General features: G+C 42.4%; 1 protein-coding gene across 7 annotated transcripts in view; it reads left to right on the top strand.

The window, feature by feature from the left end:
* The window catches only part of KMT2A (lysine methyltransferase 2A), an 87,913-nt gene that overhangs the window by 36,279 nt on the left and 24,096 nt on the right, over positions 1 to 27,538 (top strand). For 2 of the 7 annotated variants that reach the window (XM_038535993.1, XM_038535991.1), the window contains 24 exons: positions 537 to 714; positions 1,659 to 1,893; positions 3,666 to 3,730; positions 4,176 to 4,553; positions 4,897 to 4,970; positions 6,166 to 6,297; positions 6,854 to 6,967; positions 10,586 to 10,732; positions 11,416 to 11,511; positions 11,722 to 11,842; positions 12,991 to 13,104; positions 13,440 to 13,624; positions 14,707 to 14,880; positions 16,007 to 16,117; positions 16,420 to 16,493; positions 17,112 to 17,305; positions 17,638 to 17,744; positions 18,743 to 18,880; positions 20,097 to 20,255; positions 20,511 to 20,628; positions 20,739 to 20,817; positions 22,265 to 22,425; positions 22,624 to 22,806; positions 23,024 to 27,260. In XM_038535993.1, the coding sequence (XP_038391921.1) occupies positions 537 to 714; positions 1,659 to 1,893; positions 3,666 to 3,730; positions 4,176 to 4,553; positions 4,897 to 4,970; positions 6,166 to 6,297; positions 6,854 to 6,967; positions 10,586 to 10,732; positions 11,416 to 11,511; positions 11,722 to 11,842; positions 12,991 to 13,104; positions 13,440 to 13,624; positions 14,707 to 14,880; positions 16,007 to 16,117; positions 16,420 to 16,493; positions 17,112 to 17,305; positions 17,638 to 17,744; positions 18,743 to 18,880; positions 20,097 to 20,255; positions 20,511 to 20,628; positions 20,739 to 20,817; positions 22,265 to 22,425; positions 22,624 to 22,806; positions 23,024 to 27,260 (7,574 nt within the window). Of the gene's footprint in view, positions 1 to 536; positions 715 to 1,658; positions 1,894 to 3,665; positions 3,731 to 4,175; positions 4,554 to 4,896; positions 4,971 to 6,165; positions 6,298 to 6,853; positions 6,968 to 10,585; positions 10,733 to 11,415; positions 11,512 to 11,721; positions 11,843 to 12,990; positions 13,114 to 13,439; positions 13,625 to 14,706; positions 14,881 to 16,006; positions 16,118 to 16,419; positions 16,494 to 17,111; positions 17,306 to 17,637; positions 17,745 to 18,742; positions 18,881 to 20,096; positions 20,256 to 20,510; positions 20,629 to 20,738; positions 20,818 to 22,264; positions 22,426 to 22,623; positions 22,807 to 23,023; positions 27,261 to 27,538 lie in introns of all 7 variants that reach the window. The other 5 variants (XM_038535992.1, XM_038535988.1, XM_038535994.1 and 2 more) reach the window with 4 other exon arrangements.

The raw sequence follows: 27,538 nt of genomic DNA, 5'->3' as shown, positions 1-27,538 counted from the left end.
ATGACCTGAGCTGAAGTCACACTTAACCGACTGAGCCACTCAGGTGCCCCTTGAGGGGAATTTCAAAGTAGTAGTATAACGGGGAATAAAAACTTAGTTGATTTCTGTTTTTTTTTTTTTTTATTAAAAGCCCTGCCTCTGGGGATCCCTGGGCGGCTCAGTGGTTTAGCGCCTGCCTTTGGCCCAGGGAGCAATCCTGGGGTCCCGGGATCGAGTCCCGGTCGGGCTCCTGGCATGGAGCCTGCTACTCCCTCCTCCTGTGTCTCTGCCTCTCTCTCTCTCTCTCTCTATGTCTATCATAAATAATAAATAAATAAATATTTTTTAAAAGCCCTGCCCCCTCTTTTGCTGCCAATTTTAGGATACAGAACTAGTTGATTTCTGTAGATCGTCCTAGCTTACCAGCTGGGAATAGTTACAGTTGTCTGTGTTGATTCTAGATTGTAATGAGCTAACTAACTCTACCTTGGCTTCGTTTAGCTACATTTTCAACATGTATGCTTGCTGTTGTTGGATTTGACTTGCTTCTTATTCAGGGTCAAGAAAGTGATTCATCAGAGACCTCTGTGCGAGGACCCCGCATTAAACATGTCTGCAGAAGAGCTGCTGTTGCCCTTGGCCGAAAACGAGCTGTATTTCCTGATGACATGCCCACCCTGAGTGCCTTACCATGGGAAGAACGAGAAAAGATTTTGTCTTCCATGGGGAATGATGGTAGGTCAAGGGTGTCCACCTGAAGTCTTGAGTGGACGTTTGATTTGTTTGCTGGTCATCCTGGGGATAGCTGGTAGGCTCTTCATAGCACCGTGTGTTAGTCTGGGTCCTCCAAAAGACAAATGGGAAGGCTGTATTAAACGTGCAAGGATTACACGAGAGAAAATGCCTGAGAGAGAGAAAATGGGAGGGAGCTGGGGGAGGCTGGGCCAACTGTCAGGCCACTCTGCAAGTCTGACCCCAATGAAAGAGAGAGGGAAGGAGAGTTGGACAGAATCTTCCTAGACTGTTTTCCCAGAGAGTTTGCAAGGCTGTCAGGGAGTCCTTGAGCAAAAGTCCACGGTCAGGGGAGTTTTGTGTCTCCCAGGAACAGGCCTGCCTTAGTATTCCTGCCATGCTCAGTCACTACCTAGGAGCATATGTGTATGCTGTGGCCTTGGTGAGCCACCGGAACTCAGAGCACAGCAGATGGGCCCTTGGGGCAGTTAGTTACGTTCCCTGTGGTTGGAGGTCCGTGAGGCACATTCTCCTGGTTGCATTTAGATGCTGGGTGACTTAAATGCTAGGTGACAGCTCCTACAAAATGTAGAGATTTCGAGAATCTTAAGCATTCAATTCGCATTCTTGGTTTTAGGTTAGACTGTGTTTTGTTCTCAATATTCGGATTTCTGCTTGCATCAAGCTGCAAGTTATAGGCCTTTTATTTTATTTTTTTATTTTTTATTTTTTATTTTTTTAGGCCTTTTAAAACACTTTAAAAATTATTTAAAACAGGCTCTGACTTATGCATATGAATATTTTTATTATGACGTATTTCATTTTTGGAGTCCCGATTAAAATGAGGCTTGAATGTATGTGATGATATAAATGGATCTTGAAAAACTCTGCCTCTGCTCCCAGGAATTAGATACTCCCTCAGAACTAATGACACGTTTCTTTAACAGACAAGTCATCAATTGCTGGCTCAGAAGATGCTGAACCTCTTGCTCCACCCATCAAACCAATTAAACCCGTTACCAGAAACAAGGCGCCTCAGGAACCTCCAGTAAAGAAAGGGCGACGATCCAGGCGGTGTGGGCAATGTCCTGGCTGCCAGGTGCCTGAGGACTGTGGTGTTTGTACTAATTGCTTAGACAAACCCAAGTTTGGTGGCCGAAATATAAAGAAGCAGTGCTGCAAGTGAGTGGGTGTCTTACTCTGAGGTATCGACCTCCTAGCCACGGAGGTGGTGTTTATGCCTGGGTCTGTTGCAAGGATGTATCAGAAAACTGAATGTGGTTGTGTTGAGTCTCCTTGAGGTGCGAGGTCAGTTGCAGAGTTGGATTTTGTGACGTGGCTAGGTTTGGGCTATCCTTAAATACGAAATACTCTGAGGCAGTGCCCATCTAGTAGAAAAGTCCTACGGCGGTGGACATGTGCTGTATGGTAGCCATTAGCCCAACGTGGCTGTAGGACACTTGAAGTATGGTTCGTGTGCCCGAGGAATGACATGTTTAATTGCATTTCCTTTCAATTAATTTAAACTTAAATGGCACATGTACCTCGTGGCTACCATATCAGTGCAGCTCTGGAGGGTTTCTACTTAAAAATTGATGAATTTATATATTTATATTTTATATATAAGTTACACATATGTAATATTTACATACATTGAGCTGTGATTGAGCTATAATTTATACTTAATTTAAATACATATCATATTATCTATTTGCATTATAATTTTTCAGGTCAACTGAAATTATGGCATTCAGGAAATAGTGGTGACATCTTAGTATAAGACCCTTGGCGGGATCCCTGGGTGGCTCGGCGGTTTAGCGCCTGCCTTTGGCCCAGGGTGTGATCCTGGAGTCCTGGGGTCAAGTCCCGCATCGGGCTCCCTGCATGGAGCCTGCTTCTCCCTCTGCCTGTGTCTCTGCCTCTCTCTCTCTCTCTCTCTCTCTCTCTCTGTCTTTCATGAATAAATAAATAAAATCTTAAAAAAAAAAAAAAAAAAAGACCCTTGGCCTTCTAACTCCCAGAATATTTTCATGCATGTGGAAGTTTTGATCTGAAAGTTTTGATTACTCAACCTTTTCTCCCTTGTTTTAGTGAGTTCGTGGAGGCACTTTCTGCTCTTTGGGATAATTTGTTTTCAATGGATCAAGAAAGTTGCACGAACACATTTTAGTGACTGAGCATCTATTAAAGTGCCTGGCATAAGGAGTAGATATTAGCAATAGGTATTTGCTGAATGAATGGTAATATGAAAGTGATTTAGAGAAAATGTGGTTGGGAGAAATTGTTCAGGGGAGCCAGTTTCTAGGAGGCAGTAAGTAATCCTGTACTTTGGTTTAGTCTGGCCTTAAGCAAGAATCTTGTCTCAGTCCCATTAGCGGAAAGAAGTGAGATAATTCACTGATCAGCAGAAAGGTACATGATTGCAGGATAAACCTGCACTATTTATTTAGGGGTGGAAATGGATGTAGCTCAGTTTTAGACTTCAGATTAAGTTGCAGTTTCCTTAAATTGAGGGGTGAAATATATAACAAAGCCCTTAGGTATACCTATAGTATTGTAGTGTCAGACAAAGGATTTGATGCTTAATTTTAGTCCTTTTTTATTCAGATAACTATATGAATATTAATCTCATACAGGAGCAGAACTAATTTGAGGATTAGAAACACCAGCTGATTTGTTGTGTGTGGTGCTAGTCAGTACTGGGTTATAAGAAATTTGAGTCCCATTTCAAAAATAATTTGATACTTGCTCTTTATAGACCCTAGAGGTAGGTAAAATTGCTGATCGAAGCATTCAGAGGCTCAGATTGAATCTGAGTAGTGAACAGTACTCTTTTTCAACTCTCAAAATGAACCCTAGTAAAGGTTCACTAGTTCTTGCAGACAAACTAACACTTATTTCAATGGCTTTTCTTCTAAATGTGGTTTACATTATGGTATTCTTTGTTATCCTAGGATGAGAAAATGTCAGAATCTACAATGGATGCCTTCCAAAGCCTACCTTCAGAAGCAAGCAAAAGGTAGCGTTGTAAAACTGATCTTCCCCAAATGCTTCCTGACTTAATGCCATGTAGTCATGTACATCTAGTGTAAAGAGAATGCTGGTAACTGCTCTCCCCAGTGAGTTGGTGTTTTTTGTTTTTTGGTTTTTTTTTGTTTTTTGCGAGTTGGTGTTTGTTGAAGCTTGGGTGGTAGGTAGTTCCATGAGGGTTCATTTACTCTTCCCTTTACTTTGAAATTTTCCATAATCAAAAAAAATTTTTAATTCTTATAAAAATTCCAGTCCGTTCCATTTCCTAGAGCAACACAAGTATCCCTCTCTCACCCAATCAACTTGTGCCTTCCAGTGTCAGCTTTAGCTCCAGGAAACTGTGAATCAGGTTGTGTTATATTCCTCTGCTTCTACCTTAAATAAAGTTTTTCTCACGTATACATAAATAATCTTGGGGGTTTTTTTCCCCCTAGCTGTGAAAAAGAAAGAGAAAAAATCTAAAACCAGCGAAAAGAAAGAGAGCAAGGAGAGCAATGTTGGGAAATGTGTGGTGGACTCTGGTCAGAAACCTGCCCCGTCAGCAAGAGAGGACCCTGCCCCCAAGAAAAGCAATAGTGAACCTCCTCCTCGAAAGCCCGTCGAGGAAAAGAGCGAAGAAGGGAACACCTCTGCCCCGGTTCCGGAATCCAAACAAGTTACCACTCCAGCTTCTAGGAAGTCCAGCAAGCAGGCCTCCCAGCCAGCGCCAGTCACCCCTCCACAACCACCGAGCACAGCACCACCGAGGAAGGAAGTTCCCAAGACCACTCCTAGCGAGCCCAAGAAGAAACAGCCTCCACCACCAGAAGCAGGTGAGTGAGGAAGGCAAGAAGGAATCGCTGAGCCACAAGTACCAGCAGAGAACACTTCTTAAACAGCATTTGGAAGCCCAAAATGTATATCTGTAAGCCTTTAGTGAAGGAAAATTAGCTCTCTTTTAAACTATTTATGTAAAAATAAAGAAATAGAAGCAAAAAACCAGTTAAGCTGGAGACATTGTCTTAATTTCCTATGTTAAGCTTAGCGTGTCAGTCGGTTGTTGTGTTTCTAATGCCCCCTTCCTCACAGGCCAGTAGGTCCTGAAGTGGTCACTGCTGTTTAGCATGTACTCTGAGGTTAGTGGTGTCTGACTGCAATTTATTTTGAATTCTTTAGGTCCAGAGCAAAGCAAGCAGAAAAAAGTGGCTCCTCGCCCAAGTATTCCTGTAAAACAAAAACCAAAAGAAAAGGTGAGGAGAGATTTCTTTCTTTGCCATTGCTCAGGGATGTGTTCTATTCTGTAGGGACCTTATCTTGTCCTTGACGTTTACGTGATTGAGGGAATGAAACCACGTATCTGCTTCTCTGTAGATGGCCGTGGATTTCTTCAAGATGAACAAACTTCAGGTTTAGGCTCTACCTCTTTTTTTTTTTTTTTTTGTCTTCCCTTGTTGCTCTCTCTTCCTCGTGACCTTTTATGCTTAGGCTGATGCCGCAGGCTGCTTACTATAATTGTTTTTTGCTCTCTACATCCTTTAGCTATACTTGTCTACAAAAATCCCCCTTCCCTATGTCAACTATGTTTATTATGTGGAGAGAGTGAGGTCTTTAAGAATTTTCTGGCTCGGGGGACCTGGGCGGCTCAGTCGGTTGAGCATCCAGCTCTTGATTTCAGCTCTGGTCATGATCTCAGGGTCATGGGATCAAGCCCCTCATTGGGCAGCACAGAGTCTCCCTTTACTTCTCCCTCTTCCCCTCTCGCTGTGCATGCACTCTCTCTTTCTCTCAAATAAATAAATTTTTTAAAATGTTAAAAAAAATGAATTCTTCTAGATCTTTCTGCTGCTTCTCTATGCTACCTTAACAGTGTGCATGCATGTCCTGGCTGATGCTCTCAAGAGTATCAGCAATGCCAAAAAGAGGCAGATACCAAGGTCTTATTAAGCCTTGCTCTGAGGTCATTGTCTGGCTTCTGACTGTGGTAATAAAGCATGGTTACACTGATGAATTGAAATGATTGATGGTCACAGAGCTGCGAACACTTGTTGTGACCATCCTAGACAGATTAAATAAGAGTGGAATGGTCAGCCCCAGAGTCTATGTGCAACTCAAAGATCTAGAAAAATGGCAGAATAACCTGCTCCCATGCTGTCACTTTAGTTTCATTGTGCCAACAACCTCAGCTGGTATCATGGACCACGAAGAAGCAAGACAAAAACCCATAGGCAGGAGAGTCCTGGAATTCTTCTAGGGCTGTAATACATACATAAAATGCCTCAATGGGAAAAAGAACCTGAAGATTAACTCTGTGTCTGTAGGATACTTGTATTGGAAACATGTTCTCCAGAGCTATTAATAAGATTCGTTGTTTGCATTGTTATCTGTTGAAAAAGTGAAGGCAAGTAGGATGCGGTTTTGTTCTTTATCCATCTTCTGTCTCTGTAGGAAAAGCCACCTCCAGTCAGTAAGCAGGAGAACACAGGCACTTTGAATATCCTCAGCACTCTCTCCAATGGCAATAGTTCGAAGCAAAAAATCCCAGCAGATGGAGTCCACAGGATCAGAGTGGACTTTAAGGTAAAAGTGTGTAGGGTCATGTAGTATATCAACCATCCTGGACTTCAAATCAGAAAAATGGGGTTATCAAAGGTGTTGATGAAAGAGGAGGGATTTCAGCACCCAGTCAGGGATGTGGCAGGTGGGTTCAGGTGTAAGAGAGTTCTGGTCAATGTCCTGGGGTCACCATTTATGAGCTGACTAATGAACGTGGGCATTGAGACACTGCCGACCAAAGTGAGTGATACGTACCTTCGGAGAACAGCATCTGAGGAAATAATTCTTTCACACGGAAACCCTCCAACCATGACAATGGCTTAAGTCAGACTCTAAGGACAAGTCACCCTCGGGGTATCTTTGCATTCTCGTTCACAAGAACTGAACCAGTAGGTGAGCCTTTTAACAGTTTGTGTTTGAGATTAAAATGTCTTAAAGCAGCAGTTATTCTTGATCCCATCGAAACGAAGCCTTCTTGCCACTCTGGTGTCACTCTGAGTTTATGTTTGCCAGCCTCACTCTCAATCCAAAGCTGTGTCATTGCAACTTGTTCATAAATGATCTGTCTTTCTCTCTACAGGAGGATTGTGAAGCAGAAAATGTGTGGGAGATGGGAGGTTTAGGAATCTTGACGTCTGTTCCTATAACACCCAGAGTGGTTTGCTTTCTCTGTGCCAGCAGTGGGCATGTAGAGGTAAGAGATCTTGCTTCTTGGTACCCCAGAAAGTTGAATGGTAGTTGATTTTGCTGTGATGAAAGAAATCATTTATTCTGTTTTGATGGTATGTGGCAGATACTATCCCCTCTTTATTTTTAAAGTAATCTTTATGCCCAATTTGAGGCTCAAACTCACAAGAGCAAGAGTCGCATTCTCTGCCAACTGAGCCACCCAGACACCCCTGTTGTTCCCTCCTTAAGCCAGCTAATGAAATGCTGTAGACGTTTTTTAGAGATTTCATAAAGGAATCTGCTCCTTAGTAGAAGAGCAGAATTATTGAGTGTGAAAGGTTTAATGGTCTCATCTCTTTAAATTCAGACTCTTTATTATTTCTGATATTTCTGCTATATGTTCAAATATGGCAAAAATGATATAGTGCGCTTTTGGAAAAAGAGACGGCTGCCTTATATTGACTGTCAAAAATGCCTAGTCTATAAAGAGCTCTTAGCAATTAATAAGAAAAAGGAAGAACACCCAGTAAAAAAAATAGGCGCAGGACAGGAATATGTAATTCACAAAATGAGAAATAAAAACATGGTGGGAGGGGGTCCTTAAGCCTTCTGTTGACCTTAAATTGGACATTAAAGTATGATTTAAAATCATGTGGGAAGGGGTGCCTCGCTAGCTAGCTCAGTCAGTGGAGCATGAGATTATTGATTTTGGGGTTGTGAGTTCAAGCCCCACGTAGGCTGTAGAGATTGCTTTAAAAAATCTTCAGAGACGGGATCCCTGGGTGGCGCAGCGGTTTAGCGCCTGCCTTTGGCCCAGGGCGCGATCCTGGAGACCCGGGATCGAATCCCACATCGGGCTCCCGGTGCATGGAGCCTGCTTCTCCCTCTGCCTGTGTCTCTGCCTCTCTCTCTCTCTCTCTCTCTGTATGACTATCATAAATAAATTTAAAAAATTAAATAAATAAATAAATAAATAAATAAAAATAAAAATAAAAAATCTTCAGAGGCACCTGGATGGCTCAATCGGTTAAGTGTCTGAGTCTTGACTTTGGCTCAGGTTGTGATCTCAGGGTTATGAGATTGAGCCCCGAATCCGCTCCATGCTCAGCATGGAGTCTGCTGGAGATTCTCTGTCTCCCTCCCCTGCCCCTCACTTACTCTCTTTCTTATTAATAAGTAAATTAATAAAATCTTTAAGAAAATCGTATGGGGAAGAAAAGATATGTGGAAATAGGGACTTTCTCTTGGTGGAAACTAAGTTAGTTGCAATCTTTCTTTCTCAGAAGCTTGTTCAGAAATGTGTATTTGTCTTTAAAACAAGCATACTGTCTAACCCAGTAATGGCGCTCCAGGCATTTATCCTAAGAATATAATTAGATAAATCAACAAATAGGTATATGCTGATAGGTATGTATGTGTGTGTGTGTATAATACACACACACACATATATATAATAAACCCTTCTCTATATGGATGTATAATAAACAGAGGGATTTATTTCAGTATTGTTTATGGTAATGAAAAATAGCAAACCACCAAAAGTTTGTCAATAAGGGGCAAGGTCTTCTTACAGTAATCATAGGACATGTATATAAGGGCAAATATAAAGTACTAGATAATAACATATATTGACATGAGAAGGTGTCCATAACATGGAGACACTCACTCTCTTACTGAGTTAAGAGAGCAGGTTACAAAGCAGGATATAAAGTGTGACCCCATTTTGGTTTGGATATTGTTTTAAAAATGTATATGCAGGAAAAATTGTGGAAGGATTTACATCAAAATCTTAACAGTGATTGCATTATGGGTGCCTTGTTTTCTCTTCATTTTATTTTTCTTTATCCTTTTGAGTCTTTTGCAGTATTTGCCACCCTTACAGTAAGAAAGAAGTAAAAAGAATTTTGATTAGGAAGCAGTAGTTTGTCATTCATATAATTCTCAATTCCAGAATGCCTTCTTAGCTTGTTATTTTATCACATATGTATTTTAAGGTCATGAAGAAATTACAAAGCCAGCTAATAATGTGGATATTGAGTAATCTGAGAGACTCACTCACTAGCTAAGAGATTCAGTCCTGCCCACTTGGTATGTTAAATTGTACAGTAGCAAAATTACAAATTATTTTCTGGTATTCATTCATTACGCAAAAATATTTTAGTGCCTATTATGAACAATAATATGGTTCTAAGTGGCGAGGCTGTTTTAGATACTACTGAGACTAAGAATATTCAGTCTGTAAGTGTCAGGGGTCCACTGTATCTCTTCTGCACATAATCTTAATGCTTTACATCCACACATATGCTGCCCTGAGGAATAACTGGTAGCACCAGTCCTTCAACTTCTGTGATAAAATGGGGAGTTTTTTTCAGAGTATAATTGCTTTAATTTAAATTGTGTGGTTTTTCACAGCAATCCCACAGGATTCCTAAAAACTGAACTAGAGGATGAATAGCTCACTGCCTGTATTATAACCCTAAAACATAACTGGTGCTTGATGAATTCTGACATTTGAGTTGGGTTTTTTTTGTTTGTTTGTTTTTAAGATTTATCTATTCATTTGAGAGAGAGAGCATGCATTGGGGAAAGGACAGAGGAAGAGAGAGAATCCCTAGCAAGTTCCGTACTGCACTGAGTGCAGAGCCCAACATGAGGCTCAATCCCACGACCATGATGAGATCATGACCTGAGCTAAAACCAAGAGTTGGACACTTAACCAACTGCACCACCCATGCACCCCCTGACATTCGAATTTTTAAAACCTTTTATGTTGACATTCTTTCAGATTTACAGAAAAGTTACAAGAGTGTAGTACAAAGAATTCCCATATACCTTTCACCCAGATTTCCCAAATGTTCATATTTTTTATTTGCTTTATCCTTTCCTGTGTCTGTATTTTACAAAGTGAGAAATAAAATATGTACATACATTTTGTATATAGACATATTTTATATATAGACACTTTTTTTATAGAGAGACACATTTTTTTTCTAAAAATTTGGAAGTTGCAGATGTGTCCTTTTATGTCTAAATATTTTAGTGTGTATTTCCTAAAACCAAGGACATTCTCTCACATAATCATGGTGTAGTTGTCAGTCAGGACATTACAGAGCTATATTACTGTTATCTAATCTATAAACCTTATTTAGGTTTGGCCAGTTGTCCCAATAATTCTCTTATGGCAAAGGAAATGTCTGGGTCATCTTCATTCAAATTAAAAAAAAAAAAAATCCCTACATGAAAATACTATTTCTACAATTAGAGCGGGAGAGGACGAACCGGAGCTTACATATCTGTCTTTAGTATCTTGTAGGAAGCCCTTAAAACCCTCCCTCTTTCCCCTTTCCCACAGCTCTTTGCTTGTACCTCGCTTTTGGCACTTAGTGCATTCTGGTGAATCTGGAATTATATTTATTTTGACACTTTTAAAATTCTGCCGTTATTACTCTAGGCCCCTGCATCTCCTGCAGTGCCTAATCTTGTGCTTTTTTTTTTTTTAACATAGTCATTGCTAAATGATTTATGTATTAAATAAAATAAATAAATATATACCACTGGACTCCTAAAGCCTGAAGTCTGTGAATAGCACTTGGTTGAGGTCTCTCCGTGTCATGTGACGATGTGTTCCCCTCTTCCCCCCTAGTTTGTGTATTGCCAAGTCTGTTGTGAGCCCTTCCACAAGTTTTGTTTGGAGGAGAACGAGCGCCCCCTGGAGGACCAGCTGGAGAACTGGTGTTGTCGCCGCTGCAAGTTCTGTCACGTTTGTGGAAGGCAGCATCAAGCTACAAAGGTAGGAAACAAAGTCACGACTGTTCAGACTGTTACTCTCTAGCTCCGTTTCTGCCTTTTGGTTTAGGCTTTTGTACCTATATTTTTTCTCTGTTGGTTTAGTCTATCGTGACTATTAAGTACAATTCATTGCCTATTTTTGTGTTTTAATTTGAGGAATATTGGATAAAATCTCCCCAATAACCCGAATCTACCTGATAAGAATATCCATCACTGAGTGCCTTTAGCAGGATATAAATCCCAGTGCTTTCTTTGAGAGTGAAATAATTCGGGAGAAATTTTAAACTGTTTGAATGATATGCTATACTTCCTTGAAAGTCAGTATGAAATGATTACCAAATAAGAGGTATTTCAAGTGAGTCGAATGCAATACCGATCTTTTTTTTTTTTCTTATGTGCTACCCACCTTCTTGCCTTTATATTTTCTTTCTTTCTTTTTTTTTTAATTAAAGTATAACGGACATATGATTTGATGTGAGTTTCAGGTGCACAGCTTAGTGACTCAGCACTTCTGTACATGACTCAGGGCTCACCACAAGGATCACGGTCACCATCCACCGTCACACAGCATTATTACAATCTCATGGACTGTACTCCCTCTGCTGTCCTTTCCTCTCCCTGACTTGTTTATTTTCTACCTGGAAGCATGTCCCTCTTCATCCTCTGTCTTTGTGTCCTTTACAGCAGCTGCTGGAGTGTAATAAGTGCCGAAACAGCTATCACCCCGAGTGCCTGGGACCAAACTACCCCACCAAGCCCACCAAGAAAAAGAAAGTTTGGGTAGGTACATGTCCCGCTGCAGCAGAGAGAACTGTCATGGATTCTTGGGCTTGAACAAGGGATGTCCCTGTAGCCATTTGTTGGTCTCATTATTAGGAAGAACCATCCTAAAAAAGAGGTCAACTCGAGAAATGGATAGCCTCTGATGTCTTTAAATGAGACGAGATATTAAAAATAAGAAATTCCTGTTGAATTTCTTGTCTTTCCCAGATCTGCACCAAGTGTGTTCGCTGCAAGAGCTGTGGATCCACGACTCCAGGCAAAGGGTGGGACGCGCAGTGGTCTCATGATTTTTCACTGTGCCACGACTGTGCCAAACTCTTTGCTAAAGGTACTTCAAAAAAGCCAGTTTTGTCAACTTGTCAGGCTTATATTTGGTGTTTTGAAGGCAAACTGGACACTGCAGTGGAACAAACTAAAAAGCTGTGTACACCTTGCCAAGGATACCGTTCAGATCCATTTACTAAGTTTCTGATCTTGCTCTTTTCTTTACACAGAGCATTATAGCAACTAGAAATATTTTGTTAGCTTATACAGGAAGAATTAAAGGGACTTTTTGTAATAACCAACTACAAAGAAGTGCTCTAAGCCAGTATTTCTTAAAGTGAGGTACATAGACATTAGATAATTTCAGAAATGATTATAGGTGTTACCAAGTCAACCATTTCATTCTAATAGTTACACTAGAAAAAAATTATACCTAATACATTAAATTCATTTTACTGACTTGGGATAATAATGATACAAAGCTTAGTACTGACATTGAAAGTAACCAATCAATTTTAAGTTTATTAAGTAAAGAGTAATAGGGAGGTGCATGGAGAAAGCAAATTGATGAAGTCTGTACTTTGTGCTTAAGTTTAGGATGTGTTGAGCTCTAATTTAAAGTGCTAGGAATAAAGAGAAAGTGTAAATGAACTGTTTTTTTACTCTCATGTCCTCGCCTCCTTTTTAAAAATCTAAATCTTTCTTTGGGGAATCCCTGGGTTTGCTCAGTGGTTTGGTGCCTTCCTTCAGCCGGGGGTGTGATCCTGGAGACCTGGGATCAAGTCTCACATTGGGCTCCCTGCATGGAGCCTGCTTCTCCCTCTCTGCCTGTGTCTCTGCTTCTCTCTGTATCTCTGTGTGTCTCTCATGAATAAATAGATAAAATCTTTTTTTAAATAAATAAATAATAAATAAATAAATAAATAAATCTTTCTTTGAAATGTGTAAGAGAGAAAGTCTCTTATTCGTTTTCTACTGCGTTATTTGTAAACTCTACCTTGTGACCTTTAAGAATGAGTCTAAATAGAATTTGTGGCATATTCGAAGAGCTTAGAATAATCTTGACACTTCACAGATGTGTGAGCATTGCAGAGTAGATCCATGCCGGCATTTGTAAGCAGTTCCAGAGGAGAGCTGGCACCTGGAAGTCAGGGCCTGAGTGGCACTGGGGTGTGAGCCAGAGCACTGCTGAAGAGTGTACTTTGCTTTCAGGGAACTTCTGCCCTCTCTGTGATAAGTGTTACGACGACGATGACTACGAGAGTAAGATGATGCAGTGTGGGAAGTGTGATCGCTGGGTCCATTCCAAATGTGAGAATCTTTCAGGTACAGAAGGTTGGAGTCTTTTTATTACGGTTTCCTTCTTGCTTGGTACACTTAGAGCCCCCAGAGTAATGCGTCAAGTGATGCTCACTTAGTGGGACCCTAGCCCTTTAAGATCTTTATTTGCTGTGTTTGCTGGGCGCTTTAACCTATAGACCCCCGAGCCCCAGATCCGGGGCTGGTGTCCGTAGTACCCCACAGAGATGGGTGCGTGCGGGGTTCCCCAGGGGATGCCAGAGTCTAGCCACTGTCCCCAGTACGTGGCTTCGTATGAAGCTGCCCTCCCCTCTGTGCCCCTCTTGAGAGCACCTCAGCATTGCAGGTTTTTGTTTTTCTAGACGAGATGTATGAGATTCTATCTAATCTGCCAGAGAGTGTGGCCTACACCTGTGTGAACTGTACTGAGCGGCACCCGGCAGAGTGGCGGCTGGCCCTGGAGAAGGAGCTCCAGCTCTCTCTGAAGCAAGTCCTGACCGCTCTGCTGAACTCGCGGACCACTAGCCACTTGCTTCGCTACCGGCAGGTAGGCCCGAGTCTGCTTTCAGTTCCCAAGACTTTGTTCTTAGGTGGGTTTTACCCAGTGATGGGACATTTGTTTGCCTCTTTCTCATGTAGTCCTGTAGTATTAACTTGCTTTGCCTTTCAACTGTTAGGAAAATCTTTAGGAACAAGAGTAGGACCTTCTTCGGGGGCCTTCTTTGCTGTTATAATAAGAAATTTGGACTTCATGCTCTGAGGGCTCTAGCGAGTGCCAATGAAAGGCTTCACCCAAGAGTAACCCTATCAGAGTTGCTTTTTAGGGAGAAAAAAAAGGAGGGGCACATGGGTGGCTCAGGGTTGAGCGTCTGCTTTTGGCTCAGGTCCTGATCCCACAGCCCTGGGATCGAGTCCTGCATTGGGCTCCCCGCAGGGAGCCTGTTTTTCCCTCTGCCTGTGTCTTTGCCTCTCTCTGTGTGTCTGTCATGAATAAATAAATAAAACCTTCAAAAAAAGAAAGAAAAAGGAAAAAAAAGATTCTGATGAGAAGAAGGAAGGATTGAAGAGGCTGGAGGCAGGAATGGTGGTTAGGAGGTAGTTGGAGTAATCTGGGAGAGTGTTGGCCTAATCTGACAGTCATGTGGCTGTCACTCTGGGAGATATCCCTAGGGCTCCTTGGCACAATTTGTAAACCACTACTTTTTGCCCACCATCCACTACTTTTATAGATGGTACACCTGTAGAGTAGTCACTGGAAACACAAGGTAAAATGTTGGAAGAACCTCAAAGATAACTGTACCTGCTTTGGCTGCCGCTTTGTCTCCTAATCTCCATTTTTTGAATAGGAAGATTTACTATCTCTGTCTCCTTCAGAAAGAATGGGACAACTTCTATGTCTTCATACTCTGTTTGGAAGTTATCAAGCAGCTCTCCTAAGTTCACCTGGTCAAACTCTTAGAGAACCGGCTCATTTCTTTTTCTATTATTTAAGAAATCTCTGGTATTTTCATGTTCTTTAGGTTTTATAATATAAATCATTCAGTACCATCTTTATTAATTTTAGTAGAATGTGCACAGATGCCTCATTTTCAGTGTTAGATAAAAGAAACCTATCTTTCTTGGCAACAGGCTGCCAAGCCTCCAGACTTAAATCCTGAGACAGAGGAGAGTATACCTTCCCGCAGCTCCCCAGAAGGACCTGATCCACCAGTGCTTACTGAGGTCAGCAAACAGGAAGATCAACAGCCTTTAGATCTGGAAGGAGTCAAAAGAAAAATGGACCAAGGGAACTACACATCTGTGGTATGTCTCTACAGCAAACTACCGACATTGCAAGTGCCAACTTAGCTCCGTTGGGTCTTTTAGAGGATGAGGCTGAGAGTGAGCACTAGAAGATGGTTTGTATTTTATTTAGAAATGTGTGGATTTAAATACCTAAAAATCTGTGAGTTCTTTTAGATCTGTGTTTCAGAAAATGGGAAAGTAGTGTCTCAAAAATGGTTCTTTTATTTGGCTGTCATCTGAATTCTCTGAAAATTATTTTTGTATTAAAATTATTTTTGTTTTAGAACTGCTTATGGAAAAATGCTAACGTGAAATTACTTTTGCCCCTTTTGAAATCACGTCTAAATAATGTCTTTCCATATAGGATATTCATTTATAGATGTCTTTTTAAATTTATCATTTTGAGGGGATCCCTAGGTGGCTCAGTGGTTTGGCGCCTGCCTTCGGCCCAGGGTGTGATCCTGGAATCCGGGGATTGAGTCCCGCATTGGGCTTCCTGCATGGAGCCTGCTTCTCCCTCTGCCTGTGTCTCACCCTGTGTCTCTCATGAATAAATAAATAAAATTTTTAAAAAAACAATAAATAAATAAATAAAATAAATTTATCATTTTGAAAATGTATGGGAATGATCACTTGATATCTTATGCTATCTTAAGCTATTCAGTTGATTATTTATTTTAATCTACATAAAAAATTATGGCCCTGGGCAGCCCCAGTAGTGCAGCGGTTTAGCACCGCCTGCAGCCCGGGGTGTGATCCTGAGGACCTGGGATCCAGTCCCATGTCGGGCTCCCTGCGTGGAGCCTGCTTCTCCCTCTGCCTGTGTCTCTGCCTCTCTCTGTGTGTCTCTATGAATAAATAAATAAAATCTTTTAAAAAAAAATTACGGCCCTATTTGGGTAACTTACCATGATACAGCTAATTTACTTGCATTCTTGCCTTATTAGCTTGGCTTCTCTTGACCTCCACAAGTTAATTGTGAACTGAATTCCAAAGGCCTCTGCTAAAGAGAAATTATACTGCATTAAAATAGAGTATCCATTTTCTGTTGGATCTCTGGGCTGTGCAGTTTAGGAGGGGAGAGGAAATGGTTTTGAGAGCACGCTGTTTTATGAATAATTAATACTTTGTTTTTTGTATACAGTTGGAGTTCAGTGATGATATCGTGAAGATCATTCAAGCAGCCATTAATTCAGATGGAGGGCAGCCAGAGATTAAAAAAGCCAACAGCATGGTCAAGTCCTTCTTTATTCGGGTGAATGATATTAATAGTTCATGTTTTCAATGCTTATCTATGGGTAAATTTACTCCATGAACAGAACGGATTTATTTCCCTCTCCGTTCTGTTTTGCCATGTGTATAAAACATCTTTTGGTTTAACTCTGATTCTTTGAGGGGAAGTTAGTGAGGTGGCCAGAGTGGATGGATCTTTCCCTTGGCAGCCTGAAATCATCCTCATATTGACAGAGAAGCTGGTGGAAGTTGTTGGTTTTTGTGTGGTTTCCAAATGAACGTCCACATGCTCACATTTTGTTTGTTTGCTTGTTTTTCTGTTAGCAAATGGAACGTGTTTTTCCATGGTTCAGTGTCAAAAAGTCTAGGTTTTGGGAGCCAAATAAAGTATCAAGCAAGTAAGTAAATTCAGTATTACTTTTTTTCTCCCACTTCATCAGCTTGAAATCTGAGAGTTCTTGTATTTCTAGATTAAGGTTTCTCTGGACTAGGTTTTAAGATAAAAATTAGTAGTTGATTGAATGCCTTTTCAGTGCTGATTTAGAGATGATACTGAATGTTTATTATAGTCTGTTGCCCCTTTTTTTTTCCTTTTATGTTATGTTTTCTGCAAGTTGGCTTAACTTGTGGCATATGTACAGTACATGTGCTTCTATATGTAGCTCAGTATTTGGACTTGTTATAATTGGGTTCTATGTTATTTAATTCAAATGGTGCTCTCTACCACTCTTGAGTATCCATATTTAACCTTAAGTTTTTATTCCAGCAAATCCTTTTGGATAGTTATCACTTGTTTCTGGAAGTTTAATCAGGCGTCATATTGAGACTATATATTTTTTTAAATAATAAAATCCCATATATTTAGGCAGTTACCAAATTCTGTGGCTTGTCCTTATAGTCTGAATGTCTCATGCATGGGGGCTATGACCTGATGACATCAAGAATTTGATTATTTTGTATAGTTCTAGGTATATTGTAGGAGTTCAATAAATACTTGTTGAATCAATTATTTTCAGCAGTGGGATGTTACCAAACGCAGTGCTTCCACCTTCACTTGACCATAATTATGCTCAGTGGCAGGAGCGGGAGGAAAACAGCCACACTGAGCAGCCTCCTTTAATGAAGAAAATCATCCCAGCTCCCAAACCTAAAGGACCTGGAGAACCAGACTCTCCAACTCCTCTCCATCCTCCTACACCACCAATTTTGAGTAAGGCACCAAATGAGTCATTATCCATTTCTCTCTAGATGCAAATGATTAACTCTGTGAATCTAAATTTAATATACTTGCATATTGGAAAGAAATTTTCAGGTCATCCTTAAATGTAATAAAGTCATTATTTTCACTTAGCTTGGACTGGTAACAAGAAATCGATATAAATACTCTTAACAGATGGCGAGATAGCATAACTTTGAACACTTTATGAAAGTGTTTATTTTATAAGCTGCAGGCTATTTAAGCCAAATTTTTTTTTTTTTTTTCCTTCTTGGAAATCAGACCTAGTATCGCCAGTTTTAACTGGATGTCTTTTGGGTTCTAAGGTACTGATAGGAGTCGAGAAGATAGTCCAGAACTGAACCCACCCCCGGGCATAGAAGATAATAGACAATGTGCATTGTGTTTGACATATGGTGATGACAGTGCTAATGTAAGTATCTTGGCGAATGGGGTCCTACTTAGCAGATGCTCATGTGAACTGTTGGTCCTGTGTGTCTAAATTCTATGACTGGGTGCCATTTATTTAGTGAATGTTTGTCAGCTAGCTGTGACACTTGTTTTTTTTTTTTTTTTCCTATAACTGATTTAGTGGATTTAAAGATGATTTGCCTCTGGGCACCAGAGCGGCTCAGAGGGTTAAACTTCTGACTCTTGATCTCAGCTCATGTCTTAATCATTGAGTGGTGAGTTCAAGCCCTGCACTGGGCTCCACACTGGGCGTGGAGCCTACTTAAAATTAAAAAAAAAAAAAAAAAAATTTATTTGCCTTAAATTAACCTGCTGGTGTCTAGTAATTTCTAAAGGAGATTTCTCAGAAAGTTTCTATGAAAGTCAGTAAATATTTAAATTGCTTATGAAAGGCTTGTGTTTAATGTAGGATGGCAGCATGGTGAAGATCCCAAGCCTGGCAGGCTGCCTGGATTCATTCCTGTGCTCTCCTGCCTACTTGTTGACCTTGGCAAGGAGCTTAACCTCTCTGACGCTCAGTTTCATCTTTAAAATGTGGATAATAATACTTAACTTCAGAATGGTTGTGAAACTAAAGGAAATAAGATTTACAAAGCTTTATTAATGCTAGGCACATAGTAAGCTTAAAATTAAAAAAAAAAAAAAAGTTTTTTAATGCAAGCAGAGAGACCTGGCTTTGGAATAACGATTTTTAAGAAGTCAGTGCACATTTTTATGAACTTGCCACATATGCTTACATTTTGATTCTCACTATGTTTATAAAATATTTCTCGGCTATGTAATCTAGAAAAGTGAGAGGTGGACACAGAAACATTGAGAAATGAATTTTGATTTTTGTGTGTATCCCCAAGTTAAAGAATTTTTATTGATATTATCTTGACTGAGGTAGAGTTAATACCAAGGAAAGCCTTCTCTGACAGTATATTCTTTAAAGAAAAAAGAAATCTCTTGATTTCATAGGATGCTGGCCGTTTGCTTTACATTGGCCAAAATGAGTGGACACATGTAAATTGCGCTTTGTGGTCAGCAGAAGTGTTTGAAGACGATGATGGATCACTAAAGAATGTGCACATGGCTGTGATCAGGGGCAAGCAGCTGGTAAGACCTTGTGTAAATGTTATGGAAAAGATTTCCCCTCAGCTTCCAGGTATTTTCTTATAGCTACATGCTACTTCGTTGAGGCTTCTATAATACCTTCACAATGGTTAGCCGTCATCAAATACTGGTGTGTACTGTAGGCAGATTACTACTCTGACCCCTGGGGGATGGTGCAAAAGAAATAGAAGACAAAGTATTATCTAGTTTGGGAGATAATTTGAAGTGCAAGAAAAGTGTTAATTTATTAAGTGATTTAGACAAAATGATCTCAAAGGTCCTAGTTGAATAAACACTCTATGGTTCCATAAAACAAACCCACATAAATGCACACATGAAGAGATGTGGGAAATGATTGGTAGATAGAAGCTAAGCGTAGTCAGAAAAGGCCAGGAAGGGGATCCCTGGGTGGCTCAGCGGTTTGGCGCCTGCCTTTGGCCCAGGGTGCGATCCTAGAGTCCCAGGACCCGCATCGGGCTCCCGGCGTGGAGCCTGCTTCTCCCTCTGCCTGTGTCTCTGCCTCTCTCTCTCTCTCTCTATCATGAATAAATAAATCTTTTTAAAAAAAAGAAGGAAAGAAAAGGCCAGGAAGGAGTAAAATTTTTAACGCTAGTTATGAAGAAGAGGAGAAGATGAAGGATTCTCAGAAAGAGAGAAAAATAAACAGCACATGTAAATTGTGTAGAGAGCACAAACAAAAACTCTTCTGTGGATATAGGAGCCCAGACTGACCGTGACAGATTAAGGTGGTGACATATAGGCTATTTGAAGGAAATCTTTGAATTGTGTGATAAATTTAATCTGTTAAGTCTAGTAACTAGAGAACTCTTATGTTTCTGACTGGTACAATCTTTCTAGAACTGAGTTCTTATGGATATGGTAGCTTTCTAGCAAAATGATGTTTTTAGTATTGATCTTCAAAGTTTTATCTTCACTAAATCAATCCTGCATCCTAGAAACAAAACTATGTTTTGGTTTCAGTTCTAAATCAAAGTGTAATATTTATTTAAGTTTAATAAGTACAGGGCCTCAGGGACACTGGGAGAGAAAGGATTTGTAGAGGAGGGTTTATATCATTTCTCTGTAATTCAGCTGATTACCAATTTTTTAAAAATGAATTCTAGGAAACCCAGAATGGGGTAATTCTATAGAGGAGAAGGAAAATGGCCTAAAACATCTGAAAGTCTGACTTAGGTCTCTGTTCTCTCTGGGTGGTTAGAGATGTGAGTTCTGCCAAAAGCCAGGAGCCACTGTGGGTTGCTGCCTTACATCCTGCACCAGCAACTACCACTTCATGTGTTCTCGAGCCAAGAACTGTGTCTTTCTGGATGATAAGAAGGTGTATTGCCAACGACATCGGGATTTGATCAAAGGCGAGGTGAGAGCTTCTGCTGCTTTTCAAATTCTATAGGAGTTCAGGAGTTCAGTTCAGGCTGAAAACAGCAAGATGGTAAGCTTTGTTTTACCTCCCTACTGTGTGTTCCTAGAATCACCTTCTTAGAAATATGGCAGTCCTCCTATGAAATAGCTGGGTGATTTGGAGATACACTCCGTACATGCCCTCCAAGAAAATCAGTATCATGCGTGTAACATGTAAAGGGGCAGCCTATTAACAGTTGGGTTTTCATTTCAGGTGGTTCCTGAGAATGGATTTGAAGTTTTTAGAAGAGTGTTTGTGGACTTTGAAGGAATCAGCTTGAGAAGAAAGTTTCTCAATGGCTTAGAACCAGAAAATATCCACATGATGATTGGTATGACGTGCGGGGAAGTCTCCATGTATTGCTAGGGTATTTCCTGGCCTTTGGATATAAAGTGAGCCTTCTCATTACCTCCTCTAATCAGTTCTTCTTTTCTTGGCCAGGCTCCATGACAATTGACTGCTTAGGAATTCTGAATGATCTCTCTGACTGTGAAGATAAGCTTTTTCCTATTGGATATCAGTAAGTAGCACCGTAGAGCTAAGACACCAGGCCCCACAGCTTGAGCACCCTCAACAACAAGCAGGTCTTGACTGGAGAGCCATACTTGTTAGCTACTTTTAATTGCTATTGGAAACTAACTACTTTTTTTGCTACTTTGTGTAGATTGGGACTAAAATATTTTATGTCCACTAAATCCAGTTACAGAACGAAAGTATTATTGGCATACTTTCAGAATAATTTCCAAATAAAACTTAAATAAAAAAACACAAAGTCAGGAACACCTAGGGGTGACTCAGCGGTTGAGCATCTGCCTTCGGCTTAGGTTGTGATCCCGGGGTACTGGGATCGAGTCCCACATCGGGCTTCCCGCACGGAGCCTGCTTATGTCTCTGCCTCTCTCTGTGTCTCTCACAAATAAATAAATAAAATCTTTTTTAAAAAACAAAAAACCCCCACAAGGTCAGGTGCATCTGGGTGGCTCAGTCAGTTCAGTGTCTGCCTTCTACTCGGGTCATGACCCCCGGGTCCTGGGATTGAGCCCTATATTGGGCTCTGCTCAGCGGGGAGTCTGCTTCTCCCTCTCCCTCTACCTGCCGCTCCCCCTACTTGTGCTCTCTCTGTCTCTCTCTCTGTTAAAGTAAATATTTTTAAAAAATTTAAAAAACACAGGGTCAGTCTCTTAAGATTCCCCTGAATTCCATCTATATGGATTCAAAAGTCCAGATTGTTGTAGTGGATCAAATACCTCATGCCTCTGTCCTCAGCCTAAAAATATAAACCCCCACAATAATAATCATATTTGTCCAGTGAACATTTATCATCTTTCCTATGTGAAGCAAATGGTTTAAACTTCTAGCAGGCTGACAGTATAAATTTAAAACTCCCTTTCTGTCTCTCCCCATTTCAGAGTCTCATTTTGCTATCTATACTCCAATTTATTCTGCATTCCAATTCTGGCAACACAGTCTGTACATTTAGCTGGCAGTTCTTTGTATAAACCAGGCTCCATCAGCATCCAGCAGATTCTGGAGCAGTTACATTTCTCTTGTCTTGTGGGGCTTTTTTCCCAAAAGGGACACTTCGGGTTTGCTCTTTTCTCGCTGTGTACACCTTGGGGTGGTGGGGTAGGCAGTAGGTCCTTCCTGGAGGCCAGTAACTATTTCTCGTAGTCGTTGTTAGTGTTTTCTTTTCTCCGCATTTGAGGCTATTTTACTATTTTTGTCCTCTGCTTACACTACAATAAAAAAAGATTTGGTGCTATTTTCTGAGAGGCTAGGAAAAACCAAGAACTTCAAAAAGCTTGGAACACCCTAGCTAGGGGGATCTATAATAAGACTCTGAAGTAAGGCTAAATTCTGTAAATCCAGCAGCCCAGGGAACCTAGGACGAGAAGGAGTTTTGGCAAATGTTAGTCCCTGCTTCTGTACTCTTCGCTTATGGTGATTTTAATCAATCTGTTTGCCAGGTGTTCCAGGGTGTACTGGAGCACCACAGACGCTCGCAAGCGCTGTGTATACACATGCAAGATAGTGGAATGCCGTCCTCCGGTCGTAGAGCCAGATATCAACAGTACTGTCGAGCACGATGAAAACAGGACCATTGCTCACAGTCCCACATCTTTTGCAGGTAAGTCTTTAATCAAGGTGGGACCCGCGTTAGATGTGGGGGAAGTACTGTGATTAAAGGTGGGGAGAAAGTCCTCTCTCTGGGAGGTCTCATCTGTCTATATTGTGATCTTTATCCGATAGCTTGCTTTGTATTGGTTCATTTGTTTGATATTTTCATTGAACCTTTTTTAGGAAGAGTTTTTCTTTCCTACCACAGAAATTTCATCTAAAGAAAGTCAAAACACAGCTGACATTGTAAGTCCTCCCTCACCAGACCGACCTCATTCGCAAACCTCTGGTTCCTGTTTCTATCATGTCATCTCAAAGGTCCCTAGGATTCGAACACCTAGTTATTCTCCAACACAGAGATCTCCTGGCTGTCGGCCATTGCCTTCTGCAGGTAAAGGACCAACTTACTGACTAATTTGACCTGAAAAGGTCAGCTCAGAAGTTCGCTTGTGATCTTCTCAGGCTACTCTACCTTAGTGGCATTTGCTCATTGAAAATCCTGATTTGCAGTTTTCAGTTATAAGCCATTGCCAAGTTATTGAAAGCAGTGGCTACTGCGCATTTGTTCTCTCTGTAATAGACTTTAATACCTTTTCTCTCTTGTTCAGGAAGTCCTACCCCAACCACTCATGAGATTGTCACGGTGGGAGACCCTTTACTCTCCTCTGGACTCCGAAGCATTGGCTCCAGGCGTCACAGCACTTCTTCCTTGTCACCCCAGCGGTCTAAGCTCCGGATAATGTCTCCAATGAGAACAGGGGGTACTTACACCAGGAATAGTGCTCCCTCGGTCTCCACCACCGGGACTGCCACAGATCTTGAGTCAAGTGCCAAAGCAGTTGATCAGGTCTTAGGACCACTGAATTCAAATACTAACTTAGGGCAAAACACTCCCACCTCTTCAAGTTTGCAACGGACAGTGGTTACTCTAGGCACTAAAAGTAGTCACGTGGATGGATCTTCATCGTCTGAACTGAAGCATTCCAGCGCTTCTGACTTGGCACCCAAGAGCTCCTCTTTGAAGGGAGAGAAGACCAAAGGGCCAAGTTCCAAGAGTTCAGAGGGATCTGCACATACCATGGCTTATCCTGGCATTCCCAAACTGGCCCCACAGGTCCACAATACAGCATCTGGAGAGTTAAATGCTAGCAAAATTGGCACTTTCACGGACCTCTCCTCAGGGCCATTTTCTTCTAAAGAGGCTCTCTCCTTCCCCCCACTTCATCTGAGAGGGCAGAGGAACGATCGAGACCAGCACACAGATTCTAACCAGTCAGTAAACCCCTCTTCCGAGGAAGACACAGAAGTCAAAACCTTGAAGCTATCTGGGGTAAGCAACAGATCATCCATCATCAATGAACATGTGGGATCTAGCTCCAGAGACAGGAGACAGAAAGGGAAAAAGTCTTGTAAAGAAACTTTCAAAGAAAAACATTCCAGTAAATCTTTTTTGGAACCCGGTCAGGTGACAACCGGTGAGGAAGGAAACCTAAAGCCGGAGTTTGTGGATGAAGTTCTGACTCCTGAGTTTATGGGGCAACGACCATGCAATAATGTTTCCTCTGATAAGATTGGAGACAAAGTTCTTTCTCTCCCAGGAGCCCCCAAAGCTCCATCCCTGCAAGTAGAAGGATCTACTAAGGAATTACAGACACCCCGGAAACGCACGGTCAAGGTAACACTGACACCTCTAAAAATGGAAAGTGAGGGCCAGTCCAAGAATACCCCAAAGGAAGGGAGTCCTGTTTCCCCTTTGCAAATGGAATCAGCATCTCCAACAGAACCAGTCTCAGCCTCTGAAAGCCCAGGAGATGGTCCCGTGGCCCAGCCAAGCCCCAATAATACCTCATCCCAGGATCCTCAGAGTAACAGCTACCAGAATCTTCCAGTACAGGACAGAAACCTGATGCTTCCAGATGGCCCCAAACCTCAGGAGGATGGCTCTTTCAAGAGGAGATACCCCCGTCGTAGTGCCCGGGCCCGCTCTAACATGTTCTTTGGGCTCACCCCTCTCTATGGAGTAAGATCCTATGGTGAAGAAGACATTCCATTCTACAGCAGCTCCACTGGGAAGAAGCGGGGCAAGAGATCTGCTGAAGGACAGGTGGATGGGGCCGACGACCTAAGCACCTCAGATGAGGATGACCTATACTATTACAATTTCACCAGAACGGTGATTTCCTCAGGCGGAGACGAGCGGCTGGCATCCCATAATTTGTTTCGGGAGGAGGAGCAGTGTGACCTTCCCAAAATTTCCCAGTTAGATGGCGTCGATGATGGCACAGAGAGTGACACTAGCGTCACAGCCACAACAAGGAAAAGCAGCCAGATCCCAAAAAGAAACGGGAAAGAAAACGGAACAGAGAATCTAAAAATTGAGCGACCTGAAGATGCTGGGGAGAAAGAACACGTCATCAAGAGTTCTGTTGGCCACAAAAATGAGCCAAAGATGGACAACTGCCACTCCGTAAGCAGAGTTAAAGCCCAGGGACAGGATTCCCTGGAGGCCCAGCTCAGCTCATTGGAGTCGAGCCGCAGAGTCCACACAAGCACCCCATCAGATAAGAACCTGCTGGACACTTACAATACCGAGCTCCTGAAATCGGACTCTGATAACAACAATAGCGATGACTGTGGGAACATCCTGCCCTCAGACATCATGGACTTTGTGTTGAAGAATACACCATCCATGCAGGCTTTGGGCGAGAGCCCAGAGTCCTCTTCTTCAGAACTCCTGAATCTTGGTGAAGGCCTGGGTCTTGACAGTAATCGGGAAAAGGACATGGGCCTTTTCGAGGTCTTTTCTCAGCAGTTGCCAACAGCGGAACCTGTGGACAGTAGTGTCTCCTCCTCCATCTCGGCAGAGGAGCAGTTTGAGCTGCCCCTGGAGCTACCATCAGACCTGTCTGTCCTAACCACCCGGAGTCCCACCGTCCCGAGCCAGAATCCCAGTAGACTGGCTGTCATCTCCGACTCAGGAGAGAAGAGGGTCACCATCACAGAGAAATCTGTGACCTCCTCTGAAGGTGACTCAGCACTGCTGAGTCCAGGCGTGGATCCCACTCCCGAAGGCCACATGACTCCTGATCATTTTATCCAAGGACACATGGACGCAGACCACATCTCCAGTCCTCCTTGTGGTTCAGTGGAGCAGGGTCATGGCAACAGTCAGGATTTAACTAGAAACAGTAGCACCCCCGGCCTTCAGGTACCTGTTTCCCCTACTGTTCCTATCCAGAACCAGAAATATGTGCCCAATTCTACTGAGAGTCCTGGCCCATCTCAGATTTCCAATGCAGCTGTCCAGACCACTCCACCCCACCTGAAACCAGCCACTGAGAAACTCATTGTGGTTAACCAGAACATGCAGCCACTTTATGTTCTCCAAACTCTTCCAAATGGAGTGACCCAAAAAATCCAATTGACCTCTTCTGTTAGTTCTACACCCAATGTGATGGAGACAAATACTTCAGTATTGGGGCCCATGGGAAGTGGTCTCACCCTAGCCACGGGACTAAATCCAAGCTTGCCAACTTCTCCATCTCTGTTCCCTCCTGCTAGCAAAGGATTGCTCCCCATGCCTCATCACCAGCACTTACATTCCTTCCCTGCAGCCGCTCAAAGTAGTTTCCCACCTAACATCAGCAGTCCTTCAGGCCTCCTTATTGGGGTTCAGCCTCCTCCAGATCCCCAACTTTTGGTTTCAGAAGCCAGCCAGAGGACAGACCTCAGTACCACAGTAGCCACTCCATCCTCTGGACTCAAGAAAAGACCCATATCTCGTCTGCAGACCCGAAAGAATAAAAAACTCGCTCCCTCTAGCACCCCTTCAAACATTGCCCCTTCCGATGTGGTTTCTAACATGACACTGATTAACTTCACACCCTCCCAACTGCCAAACCATCCCAATCTCTTAGATTTGGGGTCACTTAATACTTCATCTCACCGAACTGTCCCCAACATCATAAAAAGGTCTAAATCTGGCATCATGTATTTTGAACAGGCACCCCTGTTGCCACAGAGTGTGGGAGGCACTGCTGCCGCGGCGGCGGGCACATCAACAATAAGCCAGGATACTAGCCACCTCACCGCGGGGCCTGTGTCCGGCTTGGCATCCGGTTCCTCCGTCCTGAATGTTGTATCCATGCAAACCACAACAACCCCTACAAGTAGTGCATCTGTTCCAGGACATGTCGCGTTAACCAACCCCAGGTTGCTCGGTACCCCAGATATTGGGTCAATAAGCAACCTTCTAATCAAAGCTAGCCAGCAGAGCCTGGGGATGCAGGACCAGCCTGTGGCTTTACCACCAAGTTCGGGAATGTTTCCACAGCTGGGGACATCACAGACTCCGGCTGCTACAATGACAGCGGCGTCCAGCATCTGTGTGCTCCCCTCTGCTCAGACCACGGGCATAACAGCTGCTTCACCCTCTGGGGAAGCAGAGGAACACTATCAGCTTCAGCACGTGAACCAGCTCCTTGCCAGCAAAACTGGGATTCTCCCTTCCCAGCACGATCTTGATTCTGCTCCAGGGACCCAGGGATCCAACTTTACCCAGACAGTAGATGCTCCTAATAGCATGGGGCTAGAGCAGAATAAGGCTTTATCCTCAGCTATGCAAGCCAGCTCGGCCTCTCCTGGGGGCTCTCCATCCTCTGGACAGCAGTCAGCGAGCCCCTCAGTGCCCGGTCCCACTAAGCCCAAACAAAAAATCAAACGGTTTCAGCTGCCTTTGGACAAAGGGAATGGCAAGAAGCACAAAGTTTCCCACTTGCGGACCAGTTCTGAAGCACACATTCCAGACCAAGAAGCCAACACGACATCCCTGACCCCAGTCACAGGGTGAGAGATCTAAGTATTAGCTAATAGCTACACTGAGTAGGTGGGATTTTGTGCTCTGAACGAGAGGCTGTTGAAGTGGCAGTCTCCTGGGAGGGATGCTCTTCTGTCCACGTTGCATTACTCAGGGCTGCTCTGGGTTTTGACCGATTTTTTTTTTCCCTCACAGTGGTGATTTATAGAGCAAAATTTAGTATCATCCGTGGGCAGTTTGTCTCTTGGATAGAACCACATCTCTAATTACTCTTTGCTCTGATTTTTTTTTTTTTTTTAAGGAGGGT

The sequence above is a fragment of the Canis lupus genome, chromosome 5 (genome assembly GCF_011100685.1).
Source record: "Canis lupus familiaris isolate Mischka breed German Shepherd chromosome 5, alternate assembly UU_Cfam_GSD_1.0, whole genome shotgun sequence".
NCBI classification, from domain to species: Eukaryota; Metazoa; Chordata; class Mammalia; order Carnivora; family Canidae; genus Canis; species Canis lupus.
The sequence above is the reverse complement of the archived record's forward strand: the minus strand, read 5'-3'. Positions and strand labels throughout refer to the sequence as shown.